The sequence below is a fragment of the Ochotona curzoniae genome, unplaced genomic scaffold (genome assembly GCF_017591425.1).
Source record: "Ochotona curzoniae isolate NIBS_2020 unplaced genomic scaffold, NIBS_Ocur_1.0 scaffold_2453, whole genome shotgun sequence".
NCBI lineage: Eukaryota > Metazoa > Chordata > Mammalia > Lagomorpha > Ochotonidae > Ochotona > Ochotona curzoniae.
Genome location: NW_024467094.1, coordinates 13,825,583 through 13,850,075, shown reverse-complemented (window position 1 = coordinate 13,850,075; position 24,493 = coordinate 13,825,583). Strand labels below are relative to the sequence as shown.

The 24,493-nt window shown below is 47.9% G+C and overlaps 2 protein-coding genes across 3 annotated transcripts in view; both read right to left on the bottom strand.

The window, feature by feature from the left end:
• Nucleotides 1-307: 307 nt before the first annotated feature.
• On the bottom strand, nt 308-4,153 carry DHRS13 (dehydrogenase/reductase 13). The gene is made up of 5 exons (XM_041000267.1): nt 3,910-4,153; nt 3,711-3,829; nt 2,654-2,777; nt 2,206-2,517; nt 308-762 (listed from the first exon to the last, which is right to left on the bottom strand). The coding sequence occupies exons 1-5, from the start codon at nt 4,034-4,036 to the stop codon at nt 308-310; spliced, it is 1,137 nt and encodes a 378-aa protein (XP_040856201.1). The 5' UTR covers nt 4,037-4,153.
• A 1,502-nt stretch (nt 4,154-5,655) lies between these two features.
• The window catches only part of PHF12 (PHD finger protein 12), a 51,542-nt gene continuing 32,704 nt past the window's right edge, over nt 5,656-24,493 (bottom strand). For both annotated transcript variants that reach the window (XM_041001641.1, XM_041001640.1), the window contains 12 exons: nt 23,567-23,960; nt 21,703-21,823; nt 20,414-20,546; nt 16,303-16,467; nt 13,458-13,616; nt 12,087-12,882; nt 10,444-10,569; nt 9,667-9,810; nt 8,641-8,739; nt 7,952-8,034; nt 7,215-7,353; nt 5,656-6,907 (listed from right to left, as the gene is read on the bottom strand). In XM_041001641.1, coding sequence (XP_040857575.1) covers nt 6,573-6,907; nt 7,215-7,353; nt 7,952-8,034; nt 8,641-8,739; nt 9,667-9,810; nt 10,444-10,569; nt 12,087-12,882; nt 13,458-13,616; nt 16,303-16,467; nt 20,414-20,546; nt 21,703-21,823; nt 23,567-23,960 — 2,694 coding nt within the window. In that variant the 3' untranslated portion in view covers nt 5,656-6,572. The remainder of the gene's footprint in view (nt 6,908-7,214; nt 7,354-7,951; nt 8,035-8,640; nt 8,740-9,666; nt 9,811-10,443; nt 10,570-12,086; nt 12,883-13,457; nt 13,617-16,302; nt 16,468-20,413; nt 20,547-21,702; nt 21,824-23,566; nt 23,961-24,493) is intronic.

The following is a 24,493-nucleotide window of genomic DNA, read 5'->3' as shown; positions in this document are numbered from 1 at the left end:
AGGGCTCTGTTATTGTCAGTGTCAGCAGGGCCACCCTGGCCCTGCTCCAGCTTCCAGCACAATCACTGAGGGTGGGGACTGGCAAACTGCCATTCAGGGTTAGCAGGCCTCCCACTCAGTCTGGGGTCCCTCTGTGGAAGAAATGTCAAATGGCACCCATTACTTGGAACAGAGCCATCTGGGACACACCTGGAGGACCCCACAAAGCAACCTTGGTGGCAAAGCCCTCAGTGCCTAGGGTCCATGTGGGTCTAGCTTTGGTGGGCAAAGGCCACCAAGTGCTATGGGAAGCATCCCAGCCTGGAGCCTAGAGGTCTTGGGACTGAGGTTCAGCTTTAACCGGAATTCGCTGGGTCACCTTAGCCCAGTCTGGTGAGCTCTTAGGGCTCGGGGAGGGTTCAGAACTGGTGGCCTCTTCTGTGTGGGGGCTGTTCCGAGATGATTGGGCCCCTGGGTCTTCAGACTGAGGCTCTTCTTGAGGTTCTTCATCCTCATCCCCAGGCCCAAGCCCTGCCAATCTTTTGCTGGCCTCCCACAGCCGGTGGGCTGCCCGGTCATCTCGGGCAGCTGGGGAGACCTCCTCCACGTGGCAGTTGGCAAAATATCTCCCAGTGAGGGGCTCAAGGCCCTCTTGCAGAGCACAGTACAGGGGAGTCTGAGCACCCCCTTTTGGTGCTCGGAGCACCAACCAAGCCACTGGACGCAAAAGTGGGCGCAGCCATCCAGGGACATGGCGCAAGAACAGGTCTGAGTTCACAGGGCCTGTGGGCAGGAAGAAAGACAGGAGTTGTCAGGATAAGGGTCAAAGGGACTGGGTGGGGAGTAGAGGACACAACTTTTTCTAGAGCAATATCCACCCCAGGCATGCAGGGTCCCTAAACCTAACATCACTCATTGCTAAAGGAAGCCTCCTTCCTTCAGGAAAACTGCTTGTCCATCCAGCTCTCCCAGATTTGCGTCATGCTGGGTCCCTGCTTCCATGGTTTTGTTTCTTTCCATATTTTCTTTTAGCTTGAGCCCTGTTCCTTTGTGTAAACAACATTTGTGAAGGTATAGCAACCACTGTTTGGACATTAGGAATGTGGACTTGTATTAAGGCCTAATGTTGCTGGCATCTTGTAATGAGCATTACACAGTGATTTCCTAAAATGCAGGAATGCTAACTCATATGGGTAGGGCAGATCTCATACAACCTGTAAGGAGTTATTCGAATATCCCACCCTGGACCCGGCGCCATTTCTTCTTCCTCACAGCTCAGGAAATTCGGCCAGTCCAGCCATCCACCAATCAGATGTAACCTGAGAATTCCACCTGAGAATCCCAACCCCAATCTTCCAGTCCCTTCCCCAACCCCGCCCACTCACCAATCATCCCTAGGCATTCAACTGCACTTGCCAATCCCCTGGGGCCTGCCCTCAATCCATCCCAAGCCCCACCCCCCACACCTGGCAGACAAAAAGGCCCCCAGGTACGGCTCCCTCTTCTTTGCTCTTCCCCTCTCTCCTCCTTCTGGCCTCCCTTCCCCCCTTCTCCTTTTCCTGCCCCGCTGGAATAAACCTCCTAAGATACCTAGTTGCGTCTGGTGTTTTCAGCTCATGGTAAAGAACCAGGTTGTGGGAATTAGCTGCGCGTAAAGTATCGTAATATTGTATGAACTAGATCTAGTACTCTAACCCTTTTTAAATAACTAACACAACCTATTTCCTAAAGGCAAAGAAGAGTCAGAGCACCAATGGTTTACTCAAAGAGTAAATACCACAATGCCTACAGCGGACTGCCAGCCCCTCATGACCCAGTCCCTCTCTGCAACACTATCTCTTGCCATTTTTCCCTTCTCTTTATCCACACAAGCCTCCCCTGAGAACACCAGAAACTTCTGCCCATAGAGCCTTTGCATTTACTCTTTATACTCAGCAAATGCTTCCTGAATGAATGTATGATTATTAGCTATCATTATCATCATCGTTATCATGTTCTTCCGGGGGAGAGCCTGGATCTGCATCTCATGGGAACCTGCCTTATACTCTACCGAAGCTGTGGTGTGAGAGGAAGAATTGGAAGACGATCTGACTGTAAGACCATCCCTCCCTGGACAGGGTCTTTTCTGCTCGAGATTCTGTGCCTTAGTGAGAGGAAGGGGGAAGCACAGGATGGGGCAAGGATAGGAGAGGGAGAGTCAGAAACAGCCAAAAAACCTGGCCTTACCTGGGTGAGCTGCATAGCAGGTGACACCAGTGCCCTCAAGCTGGTTGGCAAGCTCCCGGGCAAACAACACATTGGCCAGCTTACTGTCGGCGTATGCCCGCAGCTCCTGCTGCCAGCCTACAACGGGACGGTCCAGGCAGGTGAAGTCAAGACGTCCACGTCGGTGGGCAGCCGAGGATACTACCACCACACGGCTGGGTGCACATGTCTTCAGCCGGGGCAGCAGCAGGTGTGTCAGCAGGAAGGGGCCCACGTGGTTCACCCGCAGCAGCAGATTGAAGGTCTCCCGAGTCCGGCCACAGGAGCTGATCCCTGGGAGAGGAGCTGGCTGTGAGCTGCTCCACAAACAGCCATCAGTTTACCCACAGATCCCCAGAACGAACTGGCTGGGGGAGACAGTTGTCCTTGGTCATTCCCCACATCCCCCACAGGGATTGCTGCTCCTCACCGGCATTGTGGATGAGGATGTCCAGCCGTGGCTCTGAGCTCAGGAACGCAGTGGCAAAGGCCCGCACTGAGGCCAGACTGGCCAAGTCCAGGGCCATGAAGATAATCTCGTTGTTCCCACTCTCCTGTGGAGGACACAGGCTGGTTTGTCACCATGCAAATTCCCTCTTCTTCTTTCTCTCCAGGCCCCAAATTCTGAGTCTCCCTCCAAATATTAACATAGGCCCTAAGGGCATTAATGTAGTGGAAAAGCGTGTGGATTTAAATCCTGACGTTGCCTCTTAGATTGCAAACTAGGGCCAAGAAAGTTAGTCTCTGTGGGCCTCAGTTCTCTCACTGTAAAATGGTAATAATAATATTTAATAAAACTGAAAGGATTAAAAAGCTGATGTATGTAAGATACATGCAATGAGCATTATGTTGGAACTTGCCATTATTATTATTGTCATCCCCTTTCGCTATTGCTATTCACCCTGAAATCTGTAGCAGATTCTTACTGGTCTTCTCTTACCTTCTGACCCCTCCAGTCCAGGCATCACATAACTACCAAGGGGGTTTATTCCAAGAGGCCAATCTGACAGTCCAGGGCATGCCAGGGACCCGCTGCTGATCTTGCTGCCCACCTTTAAAATCCAAACTCTTCCCAGGATCTCTCAAGCCCTCCAGAAGTGGCCTTGGCTCACCCTTCCAGCCTCTTCATTCTGCTTCTCTGCCTCCTACTTCTTGTTTCTGCCTTGATAACTCCCCTCTCAGCCCCCAGTTTTTCTAATCAGGTCAGCTGTGCTGCCTCTGGGTCTTTGCATGTGCCATTCCCTCAGCAGTTCCCTTCCTTTTGTTTGCCTTAACTCCTACTGAGCCTTTGACGTCATAACTGCAGTTACTGCCTTCAGTCTTCTCCGCAGCTTGGCTCTGGCTCCCCTTCCTCGTGCAGAGCCCTTTGCACCCCGTCTTCTGGGTTTAAAGAGCTCCATTCGCCTCACCTGGATATTAAGACTGTGTCCCGATGTGGCCTGGGCTCACGGGCACCCCATCCCTCCCCCGCCGCCGCCTTCCCTCACCTGGCGGAGGTCGAAGGCGGCCGCCTCCCCGCGTTCCCGGCTGCGGCAGGCCAGCACCACGCGCGCTCCCCTGCGCGCCAGCTCCAGCGCTGTCATCTTCCCGATGCCGCTGTTGGCGCCTGTGGATGACGGGCTAGAGCTGAGCTGAGTCGGGTGGGCCGCTGCCCCCAGCCACCCTGACCGCCCCCGCAGCCCTCACCGGTCACCACGGCGGTGCGGCCCCGCAGGCTGCCGATGCCGCCGCACGGCGGAGCCTTTACCAGGTTGTAATAGATTAGCACGTAGGCGCCCAACAGCAAACCGGCGCCCAGCAACAGCGCCTCCATGCCGGCGGCGCTTCCTGGCTCCCGCCCGTGGCCCGCGCGGTCCTGGATCGTCGCCCAGAGGCTGCCGATCAGCCCGTTCGGGCCTGGAAAGTCAGGCGCGCCTGGGCCTTCCGAAGGCGGAGGTAGGCAGGAGTGTTTGTGTGTGCGTGCGTGTGCGTGGGTGCCCTGTGAGCGCCCCCTAGGCGTGCGGCCGCGTGGACCCTTTCAAGTGTGTGTGCTCATCACGGCCACCCCGGGAGGGCGCGCTAGGTCCTACGTGTCTGCGAGAAACCTCTGGGTGTGAATGACTTCCAGGTGTGGGTGTGTCCTCGGGCCCCAAGACACACTGCAGGCTGGTAATTCTGTGCTTGGGAGGTGAGGGAAGCCCTTTCAGGCGTAGGCGTGCTGTGTAGTCATCCCAGCGCCTTTGCTATTCTGGCCGAGAAACTTCTGGAGATGTGCGTGCATGTTCCTGTGTCTCTTCAAATATCACCAGTGCAGGTGCCATTTTTCTTAACACTTTAAAATAATGTATTTGAAGGGCAGGGAGAGGCCGTGAAAAAAGGTTTTGAGTTGCACAGTGGACTCAGGATTTAAATTTTATTTGCTATATAGCTTTCTCTGGAGAAGAAACTCAATTTCTTATCCTCACATCTAACCCTCAGCTTTTGATTCCCAGTTCTCCCCATACAGGCCAGAGGTGACTCTGTGCTCACAGTGGTATTGGCAGTTAACGACTATGAGGAATGGAAGGTTCACTCATTCCTTCTTTCCACTAGCCAGGTTCTGAGGGGAAACAGGAAGAAGTCTTTGTCTTTCAGGAGTGGAAAACAGGGAGATCCCATCACAATGGAAGAAACAACTATGATGCTGAGGAGGCATTCCTGACCAGGTGGGAGGAAATCACTGCTGCAGAAGTCATGATCCAGGACAGTTTCACAGCCAGTTGTTGCACTTTAGTTAGCCTCAGGAATACTGGGCATATGTGTATTTCTGCTGTTACCAGAAGCCCATCAGGCAGAACAGAATGACTGAGGCCAGACTGTCGGAGGAGTGGATGGAAGCTGGACAGCCCCAGTTCCAGGGTATGTTACCCCACTTAGCTGCACTCAGGGTTCAATTGTAGGTGCTGTGGGAAAAGGCCAGGGATAAACTGTTTCTTCTGTGTCACCAAGGCAAAATCCTGATACCCCAAGTATACCTGCTCACCCGAGGTTGTTCTGAGGAGACTGTCCTTAGGAAAAACTCCTGGGGAAGATTCTCAGGCCTGGGGGAGGGAAGGATGGAGGCTGGTTGATGAGGACTTCAGAATTAAGGTGAAACAGCAGACTCGGCTTCTGAAGAGGAACTGCCACTGTAGAGGAGTCAACATTGCAAGTCACTTAACTATGAGCGGTGTGTTTCTAAGGACTGGAGGGCTCTCCAGAGGATACCCCAACCCCACATTGAGTAGATGCACCCTGTAATTTTCCACTGTTCTCCACCCAGCTCGAGCTTCTTTTCCCCAATGCCTTCCCTCACTCTCCAATTTCCCACAGGGATGGAGACCTGTTCTAACAGTCTCCCACCTGCTGGACCCACACTGAAAGGAGGGTCCTCTAGAGGTGATGACAGGTAGGACAGACAGGCAGAAAACATAATTTGAAATCTTTTTGTTTTTTTTTTATATACAGAATACAGGAAAGTTTCTGTAAAGTCTAAAACATTACAATTACTATGTACATTGGTACTAGTTGTGGGGGTGGGAAGAGAGGGAGCCAGGGGTTGGAGGAAGAGGAGAGAACAAAAAAAGGAGACAAAACAGATTTACGACAAAACATTTTTGCTACAATAGACAATTTGAAAACGCTCTACCACATGTAGTACTGTACACAGTTTTTAAAAACATTGAAAAATGTCATCACTAGATGTATTTACACAAAATCCAAATACTTTTCCTTATTTGAAATAAAATAGATGGACAGCCAGAAAAAGAATCCATTTCTCATTTGTCCATAATACACAGTAGCTACCTGTAGTGCAACCGCTGCAGAAAGGGAAGTAACTCGGAGGGTGGGAACTGTGGAAGAGGGGTGGGTAGCGCTTTATATTAAATAAAACAATGATATTGTATAGATTTTGCTGTATGAAAACTGTATTTTTTTCTTTTAATATAAAACTATTGTCACTGCCACAAAATAGAACAAGTTTCTGATTATTTTACAACGGCGGGCGAGGGGGAGGGAGCAGAAGGTGGGTGGGGAAGGGCTTTGTGTCGGAGGAAGTGTCCAGGCCACAGGTCTTCCCCTCCCTGCCCACACTGTTCCTCAGCTCGGGTCTGCCGCTTTCCCATGAAATGTTGAGTACAAATATATGTGCAAATGCCCCCTAGAACTTGAGAAAAGAGAAAGTTTTTTTTTTCCCCTTAAAAAACAGTCAAAAGGTTTTCTTCATTTCATGCAAAGATTGTAGTTGAAGGGTTTCTGGTAGAGTCTAAAAAACACCGGGCTTGGTTTGTGTACATTTTTGCATTGCAGGAGTCTTGGGTGGATAGGCCAGTGGCGGGGTGGCCACTGCCCTAGGGAACAGAGTTGGAGCGCAGCACAGGGCCCTGGTGAGGCTTGAGAGAGAGTTTCTCTGCTAAGACCCCATCCTGCAGGAGGCTGGCATCGCCTTTGGGCTGTTTGGTCGCAAATTCAGTGATGCTGAAGACGAACTGCAGGCAGCCCAGCTTGATGTAGCTGCCATGGTGCAGCAAGGCCGTGCCCTCCCAGCCGGCCCCACTGCCCCCAATCAAGCTTGAGCTGCTGGCTTTGCAATTGCAGGGCCTCCGCTGCGGCCCCTGTGCCTGGGAACTCATCATGGCTGCCTCCTCACTTGGCTCTTCATCCTGTTTCTGGTGCCGGCGGCGCCCTGGGAAAAATGGGGATGGTCACAGGAAAGGAAAAATGTACAGCCAACCCATCTGGGCTGCTGGCCAAGGTGGGGCCCCCGCATCTCCCCACTCCAACTGTTGCGTGACTAGGGGTGAGGGATGCTCAGAAAGAGTCTGAAGTTCCCAAATAGGGTTGTAAACAGATGTGGGTGGCTCAGCACTTGCTTCTCTGTAGCCTTCCCTGGACCCACAAGCAAGGAGAGCTTAGCCAACAGGATAGGGAAGGCAGTGAGTCACAAACACCCTGCCTTAGCTTTGGGGCCACAGGCCTTTGCTCCAACTTACTGATGACACTCTGCACTTTGGCAACAATACTGCTTGGGGGGGTTGGCGGGGTCTTCTCAGAGAAGTCACAGGAATACAGCACATTGTCCACCGTTGTCCCGTGCTCACTGTAGTTTAACAGCTCATAATGTTTGGTATTCTGAGGAGGAGGAGGGGAGATAAGATGTGTGGTCGGCTGCGTGGGGCCTGGGGTTAGGGGAAGAGAGGACATATGGAGAAGGCTGTGCTGCTCTACCTAGGGAGCTCTCCCTATCTGCCCTCATCAGGTCCCTAGACCTGTAAGAAGGGAGCTTGGGTTATACCTCCTTGGGGAACCCCTCCTTCCCACTGTACCGCACCCCTTTTCCCCTACTGATCAGTCTCTTTCTTCCTCAGCACTGGCTCCATTGAGACGATGCACACTGGCACACACCAGAACATAACTCACAGGGCTTGGTCTTTCTGTGCTGGTCCCCTCCCCTGCTTTAGGATTGGCTGCCCATGATGCACCTGTGACCAGCGTCAGGCAAAATGGTAATAGCCCTGCTCCTAGAAAGCAGGCAGCACTGCAGGATGCCCTTCCACCCCCAGATTCTTCTCCAGGGAGGGAAGTGGGGACCCAACTCCCACCCACCCCAGAGCACTCAACAATAAATAAATAAACAAAATAAAGTAAAATAATAATCATAAAAAAATCCCAGTCTCTGAGAGAGGCCCTAGGTTGGAAGCACTCCCTCCCACCCCACGTCTGTCCTCACCTCATCGTAAAATATGCAGGCGTGTTTCCCGGACACGTAGTTACAGTGACCATAGTTTGTAAGGCACACATCCATGTCAGCTCCTACAAGGTGGCAAGAGTAGAGGAAAAGGAAGGCAGAGAACAGTCTGTAAGGTGTACGTGTGGGACAGGTGAGGGAGAGAGGAAGGTAACTTTTGTATAGGTACCAGTAGAGATGCCAAGGGGAGGAAAGGCTCAGGGCCCTCTCCTCATACTTTTGAACAAAACTGATGTCTCTTCCACTCTCCTGCCAGCGGATCTGCTTCTGAATATATGGCTGCTACCCAGAGGGGCAAAGTGAGCTACCGAAGAGAACACAACACGGGAGTATCATTTCTGTTTGGGGATTAGGGCTAATTTGTCTGCCTCGTGTGCCAGCTGTGGGGCCAGGTATGTGTGAGCTGATGGCTTCTGCAAAGACCCCAGGGACAGGCATTTGCCCTCTCCTCAGTCTCTTCCTATAGTGTTTATAGGAGATACTACACTGTACTCAGATAAAGCCAAAGAGCCTGAGCCAGGGAAGTGCTTTATTAGTCCTCTTATTTGGTCATCCATCGGGTTACACCAGTCACCTTGGCAAAGGGCTTCTCTCACCCTTTTCTAGGCGTGTCAATCTTTTAAAGGCCCAGACAAATTCAGGCCATAATCCCAGCTTCCTGGCTGGCTCACCTGTCCCGATGTAGAGGGTTCGATAGCACATGTTCACAGCTCCTCCCAGCCCCAAGAGGGGGTAGAACACAGCTCGGGCCTGTACCTCCTTTCTTTGTACTGTAAGACAAACACAGAGACAAAATAAGTCAGAAAGAAAGAACCTGTGATGCAAACAGTAATCAACAAAAGCTAGACCTTTGGTTCAGGGCCTGGGGAAAATCCCACTGAACGACTCATTTTTCCAAACTCATGCCTGACACAGAACCATTTTAAGGTAAGGTTCTTTCTCTTCCCACTCATGTCATTCCCAACATGGTTGTCGAGGGAATTATCTTTGAGGATGGTCATGCAATTCATGGACAGCAGTATTTAAGCTCCTAGGATATGGGTTGGCCATATCCTTTGGGATATGAGATATATGGGATATCTCAGTGGGCATTACACAGACAACACAGGGGAAGGCAAAGATTAGTAGTTCTCAAATTTAATGTGCAAAGAAACCACCTAGGGCTTGTTAAAATGCAGCTCCGAGTCAGCTAGTCTAGGTGGGCCTGCGTTCTGCATTATTAATAAGCTTTCAAATGATGCAAACGTTGCTGCTCTAATGATCAGGCTTTGAAGAAGCAAGGCTCTAGGAAACTAACGTTTAGAGATATCCACGCAGAGTTAATCATCTGGGAAGAATTTCTAGGAGCCTAGCCTGCTTGTTATTCTACTTGACCTTCTAAAGTTCCCTCTTGAGCAATCCTTCTAATTGAAATATTTGAAAGCAACTCATCAGAAAGCACACCACATATACCCAAAGGTATGGGCAGCTGCTCAGCTGTCTTGAAATGGACTCGTATGAAAGTAAGTTACTTTCCAGTGTGATCTGCCATCTTGTTCCTGCTCTGTGGGAGGTAGGATGGTGGGCTTTACTGAACCATTCCAAGGCACACAAAGAGATATGAGATACTAGAAGCTGAGTTTCTCTATGGAAGTAGGTGGCTAACCACACACAGAGGGGAGAGTTGGCAGTTTACTGGCAGGTGTGTGCATGCGCACCTTCTGTGTGGTGCCCTCCGGAAGCCAGTGGATGTGTTCCGACACTGCCTGGTGAAGTTTGGACCCGGGAAGGGAAAAGCTGATGTATTCTCTGCAAGGCCAGAAACTTGATCAGCTTCTCGTCCAGCATATTTATCTCGATTTCTATTAATCAAAGAAAAAGATTAAAAAGCAGCTGAGGTGGAAATGGAATATGGAAATAATTAAAAGTCACAGAGCAAACAGTTCAGCACTTCTGAAATTCAGCCACATGGCACTGAATACAGAGTCAGGCATCTCGCCACATGACTTCAAGTAAACTGGTCCTAGAAAGGCAGAGCAAAAGAAACCACTTGCCTGTCTAAAGGGACAGGCTGGTTGTCTGGCTTTGAGACTTGGGTTTCTATCCACTCTCCTCTGTTCACAGAGGTCAAGATCTGTCCCCGTTCTCCTTGACTTTGGGGGTTTCCCAGAGATGATTCCTCGACTTAGAGAAGGAAGCTCCTGGTTTTGTTCTGAAGGCCAGGCGATCTGCTAAAGTGACTTTGTTCTTTGTTTTCTGGTTCGTCTTGGCTCTGTTGACTCCCTTACAGATACATGCATGTGCAGAAGACAGAACTAGCTTTCTTAATCCAATTTTCTACCCAAAGTGATACTCCACACACAAGCCCCCATGCCCTAGTCCCTTGAGATCAGGTGTTCATCCCTTTCCTTCCTCTCTGAAATGAACCACCAGACAGACAGGGATGGCCCCGACACCACAGCAGCCGGCAGGACAGAAGCAGCTCACTTACTCACCTCCGTTGACATCCATAAATGCTCGAAGTGAGTTGGTGAGGTCCACCATGGCAGTAGAGTTGGCTGGGAAAGAGGGTACGGTTAAAGCGCTTCCTATGGATAACGTGCCGGGGCTGACCTTGCCATCTGGGGACGGAGCAGGAAAACTTGTTACTTACGTCGCCCGAGGGAAACCCACTGATCCAATCCCCCACTGCTGAGACAGGTCTGGATTTCGGACCAAAGGTGACGTTCCCTTCTTGATTCTCAACTCATAGGCTCTGGAACTCCTAGAGCTAAAAACGTGTGGTGAGGAAGGGCAGATGGAACGACAATGCACCTGGGCACGCAGCAGTCTCCAGAGCAGAGAGCCACTGCAATGCACTGTTCTGGGAAAGTGGTGGGGCAGCTTCATTTTCTGGGCCTGGTCACCTCCCTGCTGCCTCTATCTTATATCCTACCTATTGAAGAAGTCTGACTCAGTGTGCAAAATCTATCCATGGTGGTAGTAAAAGATATAGACAGGAAAATAGCCTGAGAGCAGGGCCATCCTGGGACCAGGAGACCCCATGCAGAGAAATCAGTCACCTGATTACCCAGACTCCCAGCTGACTAGGAGGCTGACTTCAGTTCAGATGGGAGACCACAGGGGATTTCAGCAGTATCTGAAACTTGGTTCAGACGCTGGGGGTCAGTAACTTTGGGGTCGCAAGAGGTTGCTAGGGGAAGGTAGGCAAGCAGGCCCCTATTCATCTAAGTACTTAACGGATGGCCCTTTGGGATGGAGTCTGAGAGCAAATTTCTAGGCCAGACCAACCCCAGTGGGCATCCCACTCAGCAGCTACTATATAAGACAGTGCTACTTGTTGTCCCCGTTTCCGATATGGTAGCTTCTCAAATGAGCTAGCTCCAGTCTTACGTGGAACATAAAATTGTAAGGCTGTCACTTAGACATTGGTGATCCAGAGAGCATGCACTACTTCTGAAGATGACATAACAAAACAAGTAGAAGCATATGGCCTGGAAGGTGGGAGGAATCAGGACATCCAGGTTGTAGTTCCAATCCTGCCGCTGACTTTGTAGGTCACAGTTAAGGAAATCATTTGAGCTCTCAGGGCCTAAGCACTCCCATCTTTAAATTGGGACAGGTTCACACATGCTTTCTCTTCTATTACACAAACAGGGTGGGGAGAACACAAACAATAGAGATCACAATCCTATACGGCCAGCACTGTGCCATAGAGGGTCAAGTCAGCATTTGTGATACTGGTGTCCTGTATTAGGAGTACTGATTTGAGTTCTGGCTACTCTCTTCCAAGCTAGCTTCCTACTAATGTGCCTGGGAAGGCAGTGGTGGATGGCCCAAGTATTTGGGTCCCTACCACCCATATGGGAAACCTGGACGGAATTTGTGGTTCTTAGCTTTGGCCTGGTCCACAGCAGGCTATTGTGGCCATTTGGGGAATGAACTAGCGGATGAAAACTATGTCTCTCCCTTTCTCTGATACTCTGCATTTAAAATAAATAAATAAATAAATCTCAAAAGAAAAAAAAAAAAGTCCTGTGCAATATTCACAGGAGTGTAAGTACTTTAGAAATTTTAAGTCTTACTTGCTGGGCAGAATGTAAAATATCAAAATCACCCCAGCCTAAGCAGCACTCACCTGATGATGGCGCTGGTGAGCAGAATCGCTGGTTGGCTCCTGTGGCCAAGATCCCATCTCCTGCTGCTTGAGGGGGAGTAAGCACCCGGGTGGCATTTTGGGGTGATCCCAGTGGCCTTGAATCTGTCAACGGAGGTCCTATCTGTGGTTGGACAGTCTTTCTTTGCAAAGTGCTGGTGTTCTCAATGCTGGCACAAGAGCTAGGAATGGAAGGGGGCAGGCTTGGGACAGGAACCAAACTCCTCTGGGGGCAAGAGCTAGGGCCAGTGGCATTCTCTGTCTTCACAATGATGCCGACGGTGTGGTTCGGAAGCCCCCCAGCCGCTGGTGGCGTGAGGGGCCGGGGCCAGCCTTGCCGGTGTGAGAAGCTTGGTAGGGGGGTGCTGGCGCCTGGAAGTCGCCGGGGGTCCGTGGAATCAGTGGGGCTGTTGTAGAGGTGAGGACCATTGGCTTTCACCTCTGTGTTCACTGGCCCATTGGCAGTCCCACAAGGGGCTTTCTTGGATTTTTCCGCACAAGAACTGCAGCTGATGTCCTCTAGGGCTGAGGGCTGGTGGGGTGGAGAGCAGCTCATGGAGTTTTGGGTGCTAAACCCTGAGGGGCAGGACAAAGGGTAGTGGGCAGCTGTAGGTGCCTTGTCAGCTGTTTGCAGGGAAGTGGTGATTGAGCTGTCAGTCACAATAACAGGCTTAATATCAGCCTTCTCTGTCTGTTCAGAGTCCCACTGCGAAGGCATCTGCTTAGCAGATAAATGTTTCAATATGCTGCACTGGAGCGCAACAACACTACAGAGCCACTGCAATGGAAGGAGAGGAGAGGATGGTGAGAGGCCTGGGAGGCGCTGATCCTTCCCGCCACAGCAGAGCCGACAAGCACTGTTTCCGAGGTCCCGTGGTCAATGCCCAGAAGGGGTGTGCTTGACTCCTGATAGGATTCCATTTCCTTTCCCAAGCAAGACTTGTTGGTACCGTCAGCAGGCAAACCTGGTCAGCAGAGCGTGGGATTTGCACTTGGGCTCTGTCCCTAAGGCTCACCTTGTGACCAATATTCAGCAAGAACCCTAGACACTTGTTGCGGTCCAGCATCATCGCCTCACCTATCTACAAGAGCTACTCGTCTCTTTCTACAACACAGATGTGCCCATCTGATAGTGTACTGGGACCGATGGAGAGAAGCAGACCGTTGACTGTAGTTCTGTCTTACTTGCCTTTGGGATCTGAGCCAGTGGTTGTCTGTGGAACATTTACTGGGGGATAAGGGCAGGGGTTGGAGGTATGGAGATGGGAACAATACTGAGGCTACTTTCAACACCAGCTGTGTGAGATGGCAGAAGACTGATTTGGAACCCAGCCCTGTCCTGTCTTCACTCACCTCTTGTTGCTCTGCCTGGGTAGCTAAGTGCTCAGAGTTCAAAAGGTGCGTCTGTGATTCCTCAGGGATCCCATTGCAGATCAGCTCCCCATCCCGAATGGCCGCGGGTGCAATGAGAGGGGGTGGAAACTGGTACTGAGATTTTATAGCATCAGGAACCTGTTTAGGATGGACAGAGGGAAGGAAGGAAGGATGAAATGCCAACATGTGCAGGTGCTTCTGCCCTACTACACTGCTCTGTGGTCCTGTACCCAAGGAACCATCTACTGAGGACAAGGAGGCCATGTATGCCACAGCTTGGCTGAGTCCCCTGTCTCTGTGACTGACACATGCACTGGACTGAAAAGGCACAGGCATGAAACTTGGAGCCCCCTAGTTTCTTTTTCAAGAACTAAGGACTGCAGACCCCAGACACCATTGTCACTTCTCTTCTGCATCAGCCTAAAAACATCTGACTGGACAGGGCTTCAGAGTGGTATTCTAGGTTCTTATTGCTTAGAGTCAGGTATGGGAGATGGGTAAGCAATCACTGAAAGAGATGCTAAATGAGGTCTATTCATGGTGAAATGCATGGCACGAGGTCTCACTCTAGCTATGCATGCAATCAAATGATAGCTTTCTTCATCATTCATTCAAGACGCATGAAACAACGGAAGACCTCTTTTTTGGACAGACAGAAGATCTTCTTTGAATCATAGCATGCAAGAATGAAAGAGTCACACAAGCCAAGAGTCATTCATACATTCGACCAACATTTATTGAACACCACTTCCTCAGTCGGGGCTCTGTTTCAAGTCCTAGAGATCCAGAGGTAAACAAAATTCAAGCCCTGCCCTCAAGGAGCTCACAGTCTAGTGGAGAGAAAATGGAAATACTGTTCTATTCTATAGCAATAGAGGAGCAGGTGCTTAGCCTACAAGTTAAGAAGTCTCACGAGTAGGAGTAGTCTAGGTTCCTGACTCCAGCTTTCTCCTATGAGGCTGTGTGCGGCAGTGCTGACTTAGGTAGTTGGGTTCCTATTACCCACATAGGAGATAAGCCTTAGCTCCTAGCTCCCAGTTTTATAATGACTTCATTCCTGCTATTATAGGCACTTGGGGAAACTGGACCAGCAGACCAGGGACTCTGTCACAAACAAACCCATAAAGGTGTGAGTGTTTATTTTAATTTGGCGGCCAGGAAATATGATTATAGAAGATTTTATAGGAAGTAATTATTTGAGCAAATCTTGGAGGTTGAAAAGGAAGCTGGCAGACATGGAAGAAACAAGAGAAGGAGAGGAAAACATACAGCCCAGCACTGTGAAGTAAGCGAATTTGGACAACATCCAGTGAACCAATAGATTTGGTGACCAGGTCCTTTTAGAAGAAAGGAGCTAAAAATGGTTTCTAAGATTTTAGACTTGTGGGACTGGGCAGAGATCACAGTCATTAACCGAAACAGCTAACATAGGAAGAACTAATATGGAAAGGTGGAAGACTTTTAGTCTTGGGCAGATTGATACTGAGGTAGCTGTAGGATAAGCACACCAGATATGAGGAGAAAACCACCGAATACAGAATTCAGAGTCATCTCCCTGCATTAGCCAGTGCAATGCTTTTTTGGAGATCACCAGGAATGCAGCAGTTGGCTAGTTTAAGGTTGTCCCCATGCCATTGCCTGACAAGAGTGAAGAAATAGGTGGAACAAAAATCTACAACACAGACATCAAGTTTTCAGCAAGGAAAAAGGTTAATGCTCTGGAGAGAGCTGGGGTTCACTGCTGTCCTATGGTGCTCCAGTTCTCATTTCAATCTCCAAGTGCAAAATGCTTTCCAGAGAGCTGATGCCCTTGGATTTTCCTCACAATAGCAAAAATACTTTACAAATGCGTGTTCCTGTTCTACATGGTACATGACACTCTGGGTTGCTTTTCAATCTGTTTGAGACAGGAGATATATCACCTCTAATATTCCTTACATTCAACTAAAAACACTTTACTTTTTAGAAGATCTGTGTTTCCACTGAAGTATAAATATTTACTCAGGAAAGAGTTTGTTATACAATTTTCAACAAATAGCATCTTGCTAGAGCCAACACCCTCTGGGGGTGATGGGAGTGGTGCGATTGATTTCATAGTGTGGCTGCCACCAAGTGGCCATATTTCAGAATTACTGATTTCTGTTGGCACAGAGGATTATCAGATCAATTAAGAGAAAAATGAGTTTATATTTGGGTACACAGTGATGGGCTAAATTAAATGAATGAGGCAACTGAACATCACCAAATGTGATCCTCAACATCACTAAGTTATTCAATGAAGGACATTTTTCTGTTAATTTTTGTGGCCACTCTCAAGCAACTATCATACACAAATGTTGGATATTATATCAACACTGCAATTTAGGCTACTGGTTATATAACATCATTTTGATGATGTAATTGGTTATAGTTTAAAAAATTTTTCCTTTAGATATTTTCCTCTTAAGCTATTTAGCTATGAGCAGCTCCTCATTTTTCATGTAGCACTCTCTGCTTAAGCAGTCCCATTTTTAGCTAACCAGATAGTTCTGAGACAGACATCTCACGAGCAGAGATGGGATGTGTCAGGCAGCAGGAGCAGCACTAACAGAGCACTTACCCTTCAGAGCACTAGAAACTGGCAGACTTTCAAGGCTGACTAGGGGCTGGCCTCCATAATCATCACCACTACCAGCTAGTACTAAAACATAAGTACTTGCCAAGGCACCACACACATCTCCAGGGGTTCAGTCTCTCCTTATCTATAAAACTGGGACAATTCTTTGTCTATCCCACAAAGGCCCAGTGACCACTATCCTTCCATTGGCACCAAGCTGTATCTCACCTTCAAACTTCTTCTTTTGACAGACTGGAGCACACGGCGATTAGGAGGGTGTTTCTTATGGATTCGGTTCAGGAAGTCCACTTTGACAACGTGCTGTGAAATGGTGTCCTGGAAACGATCAAATACCTGACACCGATTACTCAGTGTCATATTCTTCTGGTTCAGCTGGGGACAAAGCAAACACAACCATGTGATGAGGCTTGAAAGCCAACCCTATCTAGCTAACCCTATTCTCTGGGGTTAAAAAATATGCTTAGGGCAGTGCTGAGCTGGAGGAAATAAAGCTGGCACCTTCAGGGCAGCATCCCATATGGGTACCCAAATGGCTGTTCCACTTCTAATCCAGCTCCCTGCTAATGTGCTGGGAAAGCAGCAGAGGCTGGCCCAAGTGCTTGGGACTCTACACAGGAGATCTGGCAGAAACTCCAGGCTCCAGAATTTGGACTTGCCCAGCTCTGACTGTTGTAGCCACTTAGGGAATGAGCCAGTGATGGAAAATCTCTCTTTTCTCCCTTTCAATAGAAAAGCAAATAAATACTAAAAAAAAAAAAAAAAAAAAAAAAGAGAGAGAGAGAGAGAGAGAGAGAAAGAAAGCAGATGTCCTTTGCCAAATGGGTTCCAATCAGGGGACAGGATGTCAACACTCCTGTCAGAAGGCCAGGACCATGGCTGAGAATCTGTCCTCCCTATTCAGTGGAGTGGTTCACATTCCTGTTCCCTAGAGGGATTTGAGGGACAGAAATGAAATTCTGCTTTAGCACAGAGCATCCTTTGTCTGGGGACCCTAAGAGTAGCAAAAGTTTCAGAAGACACACACACATGCTTTGGCCCTCAAGAAACCCAGATTCCCTTTCAAACAAAAGGGACTCTGACAGGAAGCAGAACTGTGTTCTACACAGGGGCATAGCTGAGTGCTGGGTCAGCACTATCCTGTGTGTCCTGCCTTATTCGTAGTCTATGATACCCTGGCTTTTCAGTTAACACACTTTTTGTTGTTCATTTTTTTTTTTTAATTGGAAAGGCAGATCAGATTTAGAGAGAAAGAGAGATATTAAGAAATAACTTCCATCCGCTGGCTCACTCCCCAAGTGGCCATAACAGCTGGAGCTGAGCTGATCTGAAGCCAGGAGCCAGGAGCTTCTTCCAGGTCTCCCATGTAGATGCAGGGTCCTAAGGACTTGGCCCATTCTTTACTGCTTTCCCAGACCATAAGCAGGTAGCTGGATGGGAAGTGAAACTGTTGGGACATGAACCAGTGCCCAAATAGGATCCTGGCACTTGCTAGGCAAGGATTTAGCCATTGAGCCATTATACCAGGGCCCAGTGAATCCATCTTAATATCACAGTCTTCTATGGGGCAGTGTGGGGGAGTAGTGAGCTCGGAAGACTATTAGAGGCCAAATGGAGGGAAGTAAATAGAATTCCTGCAATTACATATGCAAGGCATATTGAAAATATGGCCCCTCTTCTCTTACATAGCTATCTATATACTTTCACCACCCACTCCAAAAAAATGTTTTACAGAGAGGGGAGGGAGGGAAGGAGGGAAGGAAGGAGAGATCTTCCCTTCACTGGTTCATTTCCCAAATGGCTACAACAGCTGGAGCTGGGCTGGTTCAAGTCAGGAGCCAAGAGCTTCTTCTGGGTCTCCCCTGTGGATGCCAGGTCCAAAGCACTTGGGCCATTCTCTGCTGCTTTCCAAGGCACATTAGCAGGGAGCTGGATCAGAAGTGGATCATCTAGGATTTGAATCAGTGCCCATGTGGAATGCCAGCACTGCAGGTGGAAGCTTAACCTATGCGATGATGCTGGCCTCGATCTACATATTTTAATTTAAAAGAAAAGAAGGATCTGTTGTGGTAGCTTCCTAATTAGTAAATTAGGTCAAACATTTAAATGGCTAGCAAAAAAAAAAAAAGCCAACTAATAATTTCTCAAAGCTGGAACAATGTAGTTTAAAACTTATATTTGGGGACTGTGATGCAATAGGGCTAAGCCTCTATTTGTACTACTATATGTCAGAGCGCAGGTTCAGGTTCTGGCTGCTCTACTTCTGATCCAGCTTTCTGCTAATGATCCTAGAAAGGCAGCAAATAATGGTCCAAGAGCTTGGGTTCCTGTTGCCTATGGTGAGATACAAGGATGGAACTTTCAGTTCCTTGCTTCAGCTAAGAACAGCCTTGGCTGTTGTGGCCATTAGGATAGTTGAGCAGTAAATGAATAGTTCTTTCTGTAACTGCCTGTCAAGTAAAAATAAAACCTGGGACCCAGTGCAGTAGCCTAGTGGCTAAAGTCCTCACCTTGCACACCTGGAATCCTATATTGGTGCTGGTTCGTGTCCCTGCTGCTCTACTTCCCATCCAGCCCCCCGCGTGTCGCCTGGAAAAGCAGCTGAGGATGGGCCAAGTCCTTGGGACCCTGTAACCGTGCGAGGACCTGGAAGAAGCTCCTGGCTCCTGGCTTTGAATTGGCTTAGCTCCGGCTGTTGGGGAGTGAGCCAGCAGATAGAAAATCTTTCTCTCTGTACTTCCCCCTCTCCGTGTATCTACCTTCCCAATAAAAATAAATACGTCTTTAAAAATAAATACATAAAGACAGCTAGTATTGTCGGCAACGGAGTTAAGATTCTACTTGGATGCTGGCATCCCCTGGTTGCTGTGCTTGGTTTAGCCCCCTCCCAACTTTCCTTAGAAGACAGCTGAGCATGGTTCAAGTGCTCAAGCGGATGCTACCTATATGGGAGCTCAGCCCGTAGTTCCTTACTCCTACCTTCAGCCTGCTCCAGCCCTGGTTTTTATTGGCACTCAGGGAGTGAGCTAGTGGATGGAAGACCCAGCTCTCCTAGTTTGTCTATAGTATTCTGCTTCTCAACCTAAAAAAAAAAAATCTTTCAAAACAAAACACTTCATATTTGAGTCAATTGCTACAATAACTTTCTTTCTGGCTCAGCAGGAAGCAAAACGAAACACTGAGTCTCAGAGAGAAGCTTCCTCCTAGATAACCTTTCTCAATGGCTGAGGCAAAATAATACTAGGTAACTTCTCTTTCAAGTGTGTGGAGTCAAATAACACTATGTAGCTCGTATGTTCCCTACATGTGTAACTTTTTTTTAAAAAAAAGATTTATTTTATTTTTATTGGAAAGGCGGATATACAGAAAGGAGAGAGACAGAGAGGAAGATCTTCCGTCCGATGATTCACTCCCCAAGTGAGAGCAATGGTCGATGCTATGCCGATCCGAAGCCAGGAGCCTCTTCCGGGTCTCCCACGCAGGTGCATGGGCCCAAAGCTTTGGGCCGTCCTCGACTGCTTTCCCAGGCCACAGGCAGGGAGCTGGATGGGAAGCGGGGCTGCTGGGATTAGAACCGGCGCCCATATGGGAACCTGGGCATGCAAGGTGAGGACCTTAACCACTGCGCCATCACGCCGGGCCCCATGTGTAACTTTTTAAACTGAGGATGGCCTGGGAATACACACAGTCATCCCACAGTGATCATTTTTGACAGATAATGCTGTAATCTTTTTCATTCAGAAAGGCTGTGCTTAGGAAGAAATGTCCCCAGAGCCTCTATTTTGGACCCTGTTAGAGAATAGCCTAATTGCCTCTAGCAGGGTTATAAACCTCCTCTGATGCTGGTAAATGATGCTTCCTTTTAGCCGTGGAAGCAGTCCCTGGACTGCCCAGAGAGAAGGCAACAGGACCCTCTCACAGCATCCACTGATGTAACTCTTACATGCCGCCATCCAAAGGTGGGACAGGGAACTGACATAGTCAACCATGTATTTACTCAAAAAGTTGGATCTAATAAGCTCTATTTAAGGGCTATATCATCAACTATCTAATATTCTGGGAGAAATTATTCAAAAACAAGTATTAGTGGTTATGTTTGCCTATGCAAGCTAATAGCACAAGGCATTATGGGGAAAGGCAAAATAAACAGCTGAGTTCTGTCAAAACAATCAGAACCGAGTAGGATGGTCTGCAGAAGTGGGCATCTGCGGGATTATCATGAACTCTGGCACAAGGCTGACCTTAATATTAAGCTTTCTACCTAGTCAGTTCATACTGCAGCTGAGCCTGCAGGGGACTGAATGGCCACTGCTGTGCTTACCACCACATGTTCGATGTGATTTGGACACATCCATCTGCCCAGGGGCATGGCAGTGAGCGGTGGCTCGAGGCAGTCCATGTGAAACAGGAGGGGGCAATAATCACACTGGATAAGAGGGGCCACACGGCAACTCCTGCAAAAAAGAGACGTAGGCCATTTCTGTGGCAAGATGGGAAAACACACACTCATTTCCCTCATTACTCTTAAAACACTGCATCATATCACACCCCCCAACCAACCATTCAGTTTCATTCACAATGAGGAAGGAGAGGAAGCTACCATAGCTCTCTTTTCTAGGCATGCCTCTGCAGAAGTGGATGTTTATTTGGAATATGGGAAAGTAGTTGTCAGAGCAGAATGATCAATGCCCAACAGAATGCTTTCCTGGGGGAAAGCAGATAACTCTATTCTGATCTATTTACTTAAGAGAGTGATTACCTTTCTTAAAAAAAAAATCACTAGAAAATTTCCACAATCTTAACTACAGGGGAGAAGAAAAATTCTGCCTGAAGCTATTGGAAGAGCTGACAAATACTTACAAGTGTGCTGGGAAAATGGTTTTGTAATGTATTCAAGTAAACATAGTTCAAGGGATGCTTAAACAGTATGATTTGCAACAATACTCCTTGGGTCCCTGAGGTGTATGTACTAAAGACACAGGGTTCTACTTTAGTTCTCTACAACTTCTGCCATATAAGATTTTTTTTGATGGCTCCTTTTTCCTGCTGTCTTGTTCTGACCAAAACACAGTCCTTCTACCACATCCAAGCCAACAAGTCCTGCTTTGGTAATTGAAGTGGCTGGTTTCTGTCACTGAGGAGATCCTATTTGAAGGAAACCAGTGTCCCAGGGAGGAAACAACTGGGGCAGTCCAGGAGCTTCTGGAAGGCGTCCAATGCTACACACACTGACTTCCATGGAAACTTGTACTACTTTTAAACTTATCTTCATGATTTGAAAATGTTTTCCTTTTTCCAAAGACTTATGTCCCTACTGACCAGAATCCTTCCTGCTAGCTAGTCTAAATATCTCATGCCTCAATCTGAATCTAATTCCTCTCTAGCTTTTATCATCAGAGTTAACACATGTCTTCTGCAGTTCTTTAGGGACTGTGTTGCTAACACAGGCAGTGAGTCAGTCTCTCAGGTGCTCATCAGAATGAATAGGAATGTCCAAATTTAACACATATGGTTTGGAAGAGTTAATGTAAAGAGAGAGAGAGACACACACAAGAGAGAAATGCCATTTGCCACATATGAGGAACAGTCCCTTGGTGCCAAAGAAAATACCTGTTACACGTGAAACAGACTTTGACCGGTAAAGGAACAAGACCATTGTGATCTAACTCATGCTGGGTCTTCTTAACATTTTTCCCTGTGGTTTCCTCTTTTCTTCTCCTCTTGCTAGAACCTGGAAGAGAAATCAGTGGTGCTGAATTATTCCTGGCTTCAGAGCTCCCAGCCTGGGATACAGAAACAGAATAAAAGGAACACACTATGGCCTAGACATGGAGTTTTTCCTGAGGCCTCTGGGGCTAGTTAAAGCAGGAGGTGGGGGTTGGGAGAGGAAGAGAGAGTGACTGAGAAGGGGTGGAGAGGAGTAGACTGAGACCAAAGTTAGAGCTGTGATAGGAAGTCACCTCTGAGGCAGAAACACTCCTCCCCGTTTCACGAACATTAAGCGGTCAGAATGTTAGGTTAGATCCTGGCAAATCAAGAACTGCAAATGTCCAGTTTAAAAGGTCCAAAGACTATCCTGTGGGGCTGGCTGGGGAAGAGGTCACAATTGCTTCTAAGTCAACCAATTTTTTAAAAACAGATTTATTTTATTTTCATTACAAAGTCAGATATACAGAGAGGAGGAGAGACAAAGAGGAAGATCTTCTGTCTGATGGTTCACTCCCCAAGTGAGCGCAACAGCTGGTGCTGCACTGATCTGAAGCCAGGAGCCAGGAATTTCCTCCAGGTCTCCCACACGGGTACAGGGTCCCGAGGCTTTTGGGCCGTCCTCAACTGCATTCCAAGGCCACAAGCAGGGAGCTGGATGGGAAGTGGAGCTGCCGGGATTAGAACCAGCGCCCATATGGGATCCCGGCACATTCAAGGCGAGGACTTTAGCCATGAGGCCACACTGCCGGGCCCAACCAATTTTTATCTAGCAATTCTAGTGGGAATTTAAACACACATCTATACATGTGTACAGTGATATATATATTCAGTTACTTGTTTAAGCACTTCTTATAGTAACAAAAAGATTAAATTATAGCACATCTGTATAATAGATTACTATGCAACCGTTAAATCACAACAACAAAACAGAACATTTCACACTGTTATGGAAATATCTGTAAAGCATATTATGAAGTAAAAAAAAAACCAAGATATAAAACAGTGTAGCTGGTATGTTGCACCAGGTTAAACTAAAAGCATGTCTTCATTTACTTATATAGGCACCAAAAAATTCTGGGAGGTTACAGAAACATAAACCAGTGGTTATCTGTGAAAGGCAGGATGGAAGAAATTAGGCAAGTGGCAGACAGAGATGGGAAGGAAAATTTTCCCTGTAAGGCTTTTTTATATTTTTAAACTTTTGAATCATTTGACTCTAGTACCTAGTTTAAGCAGAAAATATTAGGGTCTGGCACAGTAGCCTAGTGGTTAAAGTCCTTGCCTTGTACGTGCTGGTATCCCATATGGGTGCCAGTTCATGTTCAGTTTGCTCCATTTCCCATTCAGCTTCTTGCTGGTGACCTGGGAAAGCAGTGGAGGACAGCCCAAAGCCTTGGGACCCTAAACCTGCTAGGGAGACCTGGAAGAGCTCCTGGCTTCAGATTGGTTCAGCTTTAGTCATTGCTTGGGGAGTGAATCAACGGACGGAAGATCTTCCTCTCTACATATCTGACTTTCCAATTAAAAAAAAAGAAGAAGAAGAGGAAGAGGAATAATAATAACACACTAGAAAGGGGCAGGAATGGAGTTGAGACTCAGAAAATGGAAAAAATGAATATATGCTGCAGTAGTTGAAACTGTCAAAGATTTCTCCAGGCATAACTGGGAGCCTGAAACAGTGGCTCCACTAGTACTGCTCTTCTGCTAGACGGCAATCTTTGCGGGAGGCGAGTGGAAGGAAGAGATATGGTGATGTTTAGCTAACCTGGTAGCGCAGTGGTACAAGTCAGTTCATTGGGTAACTGAAACTGGGTGGGATTCCGCTCCATGGCGGCAGCAATCAGCAGCTCAAAAGGCCGCCTCAGCTGTGGCTGCACATAGTCTGGTTCTGCTGCAACTGGCTCCTCGTCCACATCAATGATGTCCTCATCAACGTCATTCTGCTCGGAGGTGGGGGTCTCTGTGCTGGCGTTGGATGTAGGCGTACCAGGCCGGCTGGCTCTTCTTTCCATGATCCGGGCATGTGCAATGGCCTTGAGTTCAGTTTTGCTAGCTGATCTGTCCAACAGGTCAGTATCACTGCTAGGGGATGTAGTCCGTTTGCCAGATTTGTCTACCAGTCCATTGACATGGCCTAGCTCCTTTTTCTGCTCTCGTTTCTGTGCAAATGAAAAGGCAAGTCCATCACAAAAAGTGCCACAAAATAGAAAGAGATGGCTACTACAAAATCCTGCTAGACCACTAGCCAAGATGACCTAAATCTCATACTTATCAGTCATCCATCTGGGGACTTGGAAAACTGGTTTGCTTAAGTTGACACAACTGCACTGAAATAAACCTAAGAAAACTTCTGAAGCAGGGAATCACCAAAAAGCATGGAAAATTAGGGATGATTATAAAGATTATACACCATTAACTTTTTACCACATGTCACACACCTTCTAAACACAAAATACAAGGCAAAGAACCAAAAAGTTAACACAGTGAGAATGAATTTAATGAGAAAACAGTAAAGTGAAAAACAGTAAGAGTACCATAGCGAGAATCAATAATTGCTGGGGTTTTCCTTAGAGCATCTTGACCTTCTGAATGATTTTAAAAAATTGGTTCAAAAGAAAAGAAGTTCATGAAAGCAACAGTAAAACGTAAAACAGGCTGAGAGCTACCTATTCAGGGAGGAAAGGAGAGTGCC

Coding starts and splice junctions, on each gene's coding strand:
- DHRS13 (XM_041000267.1), bottom strand. CDS start 4,036: ATGGAGGCGCTGTTGCTGGGCGCCGGTTTGCTGTTGGGCGCCTACGTG. Junction 2,518..2,653: donor CATCCTCATCCACAATGCCG/GTGAGGAGCAGC, acceptor CTCCTCTCCCAG/GGATCAGCTCCTGTGGCCGG. Junction 763..2,205: donor CTGCTATGCAGCTCACCCAG/GTAAGGCCAGGT, acceptor TCCTGCCCACAG/GCCCTGTGAACTCAGACCTG.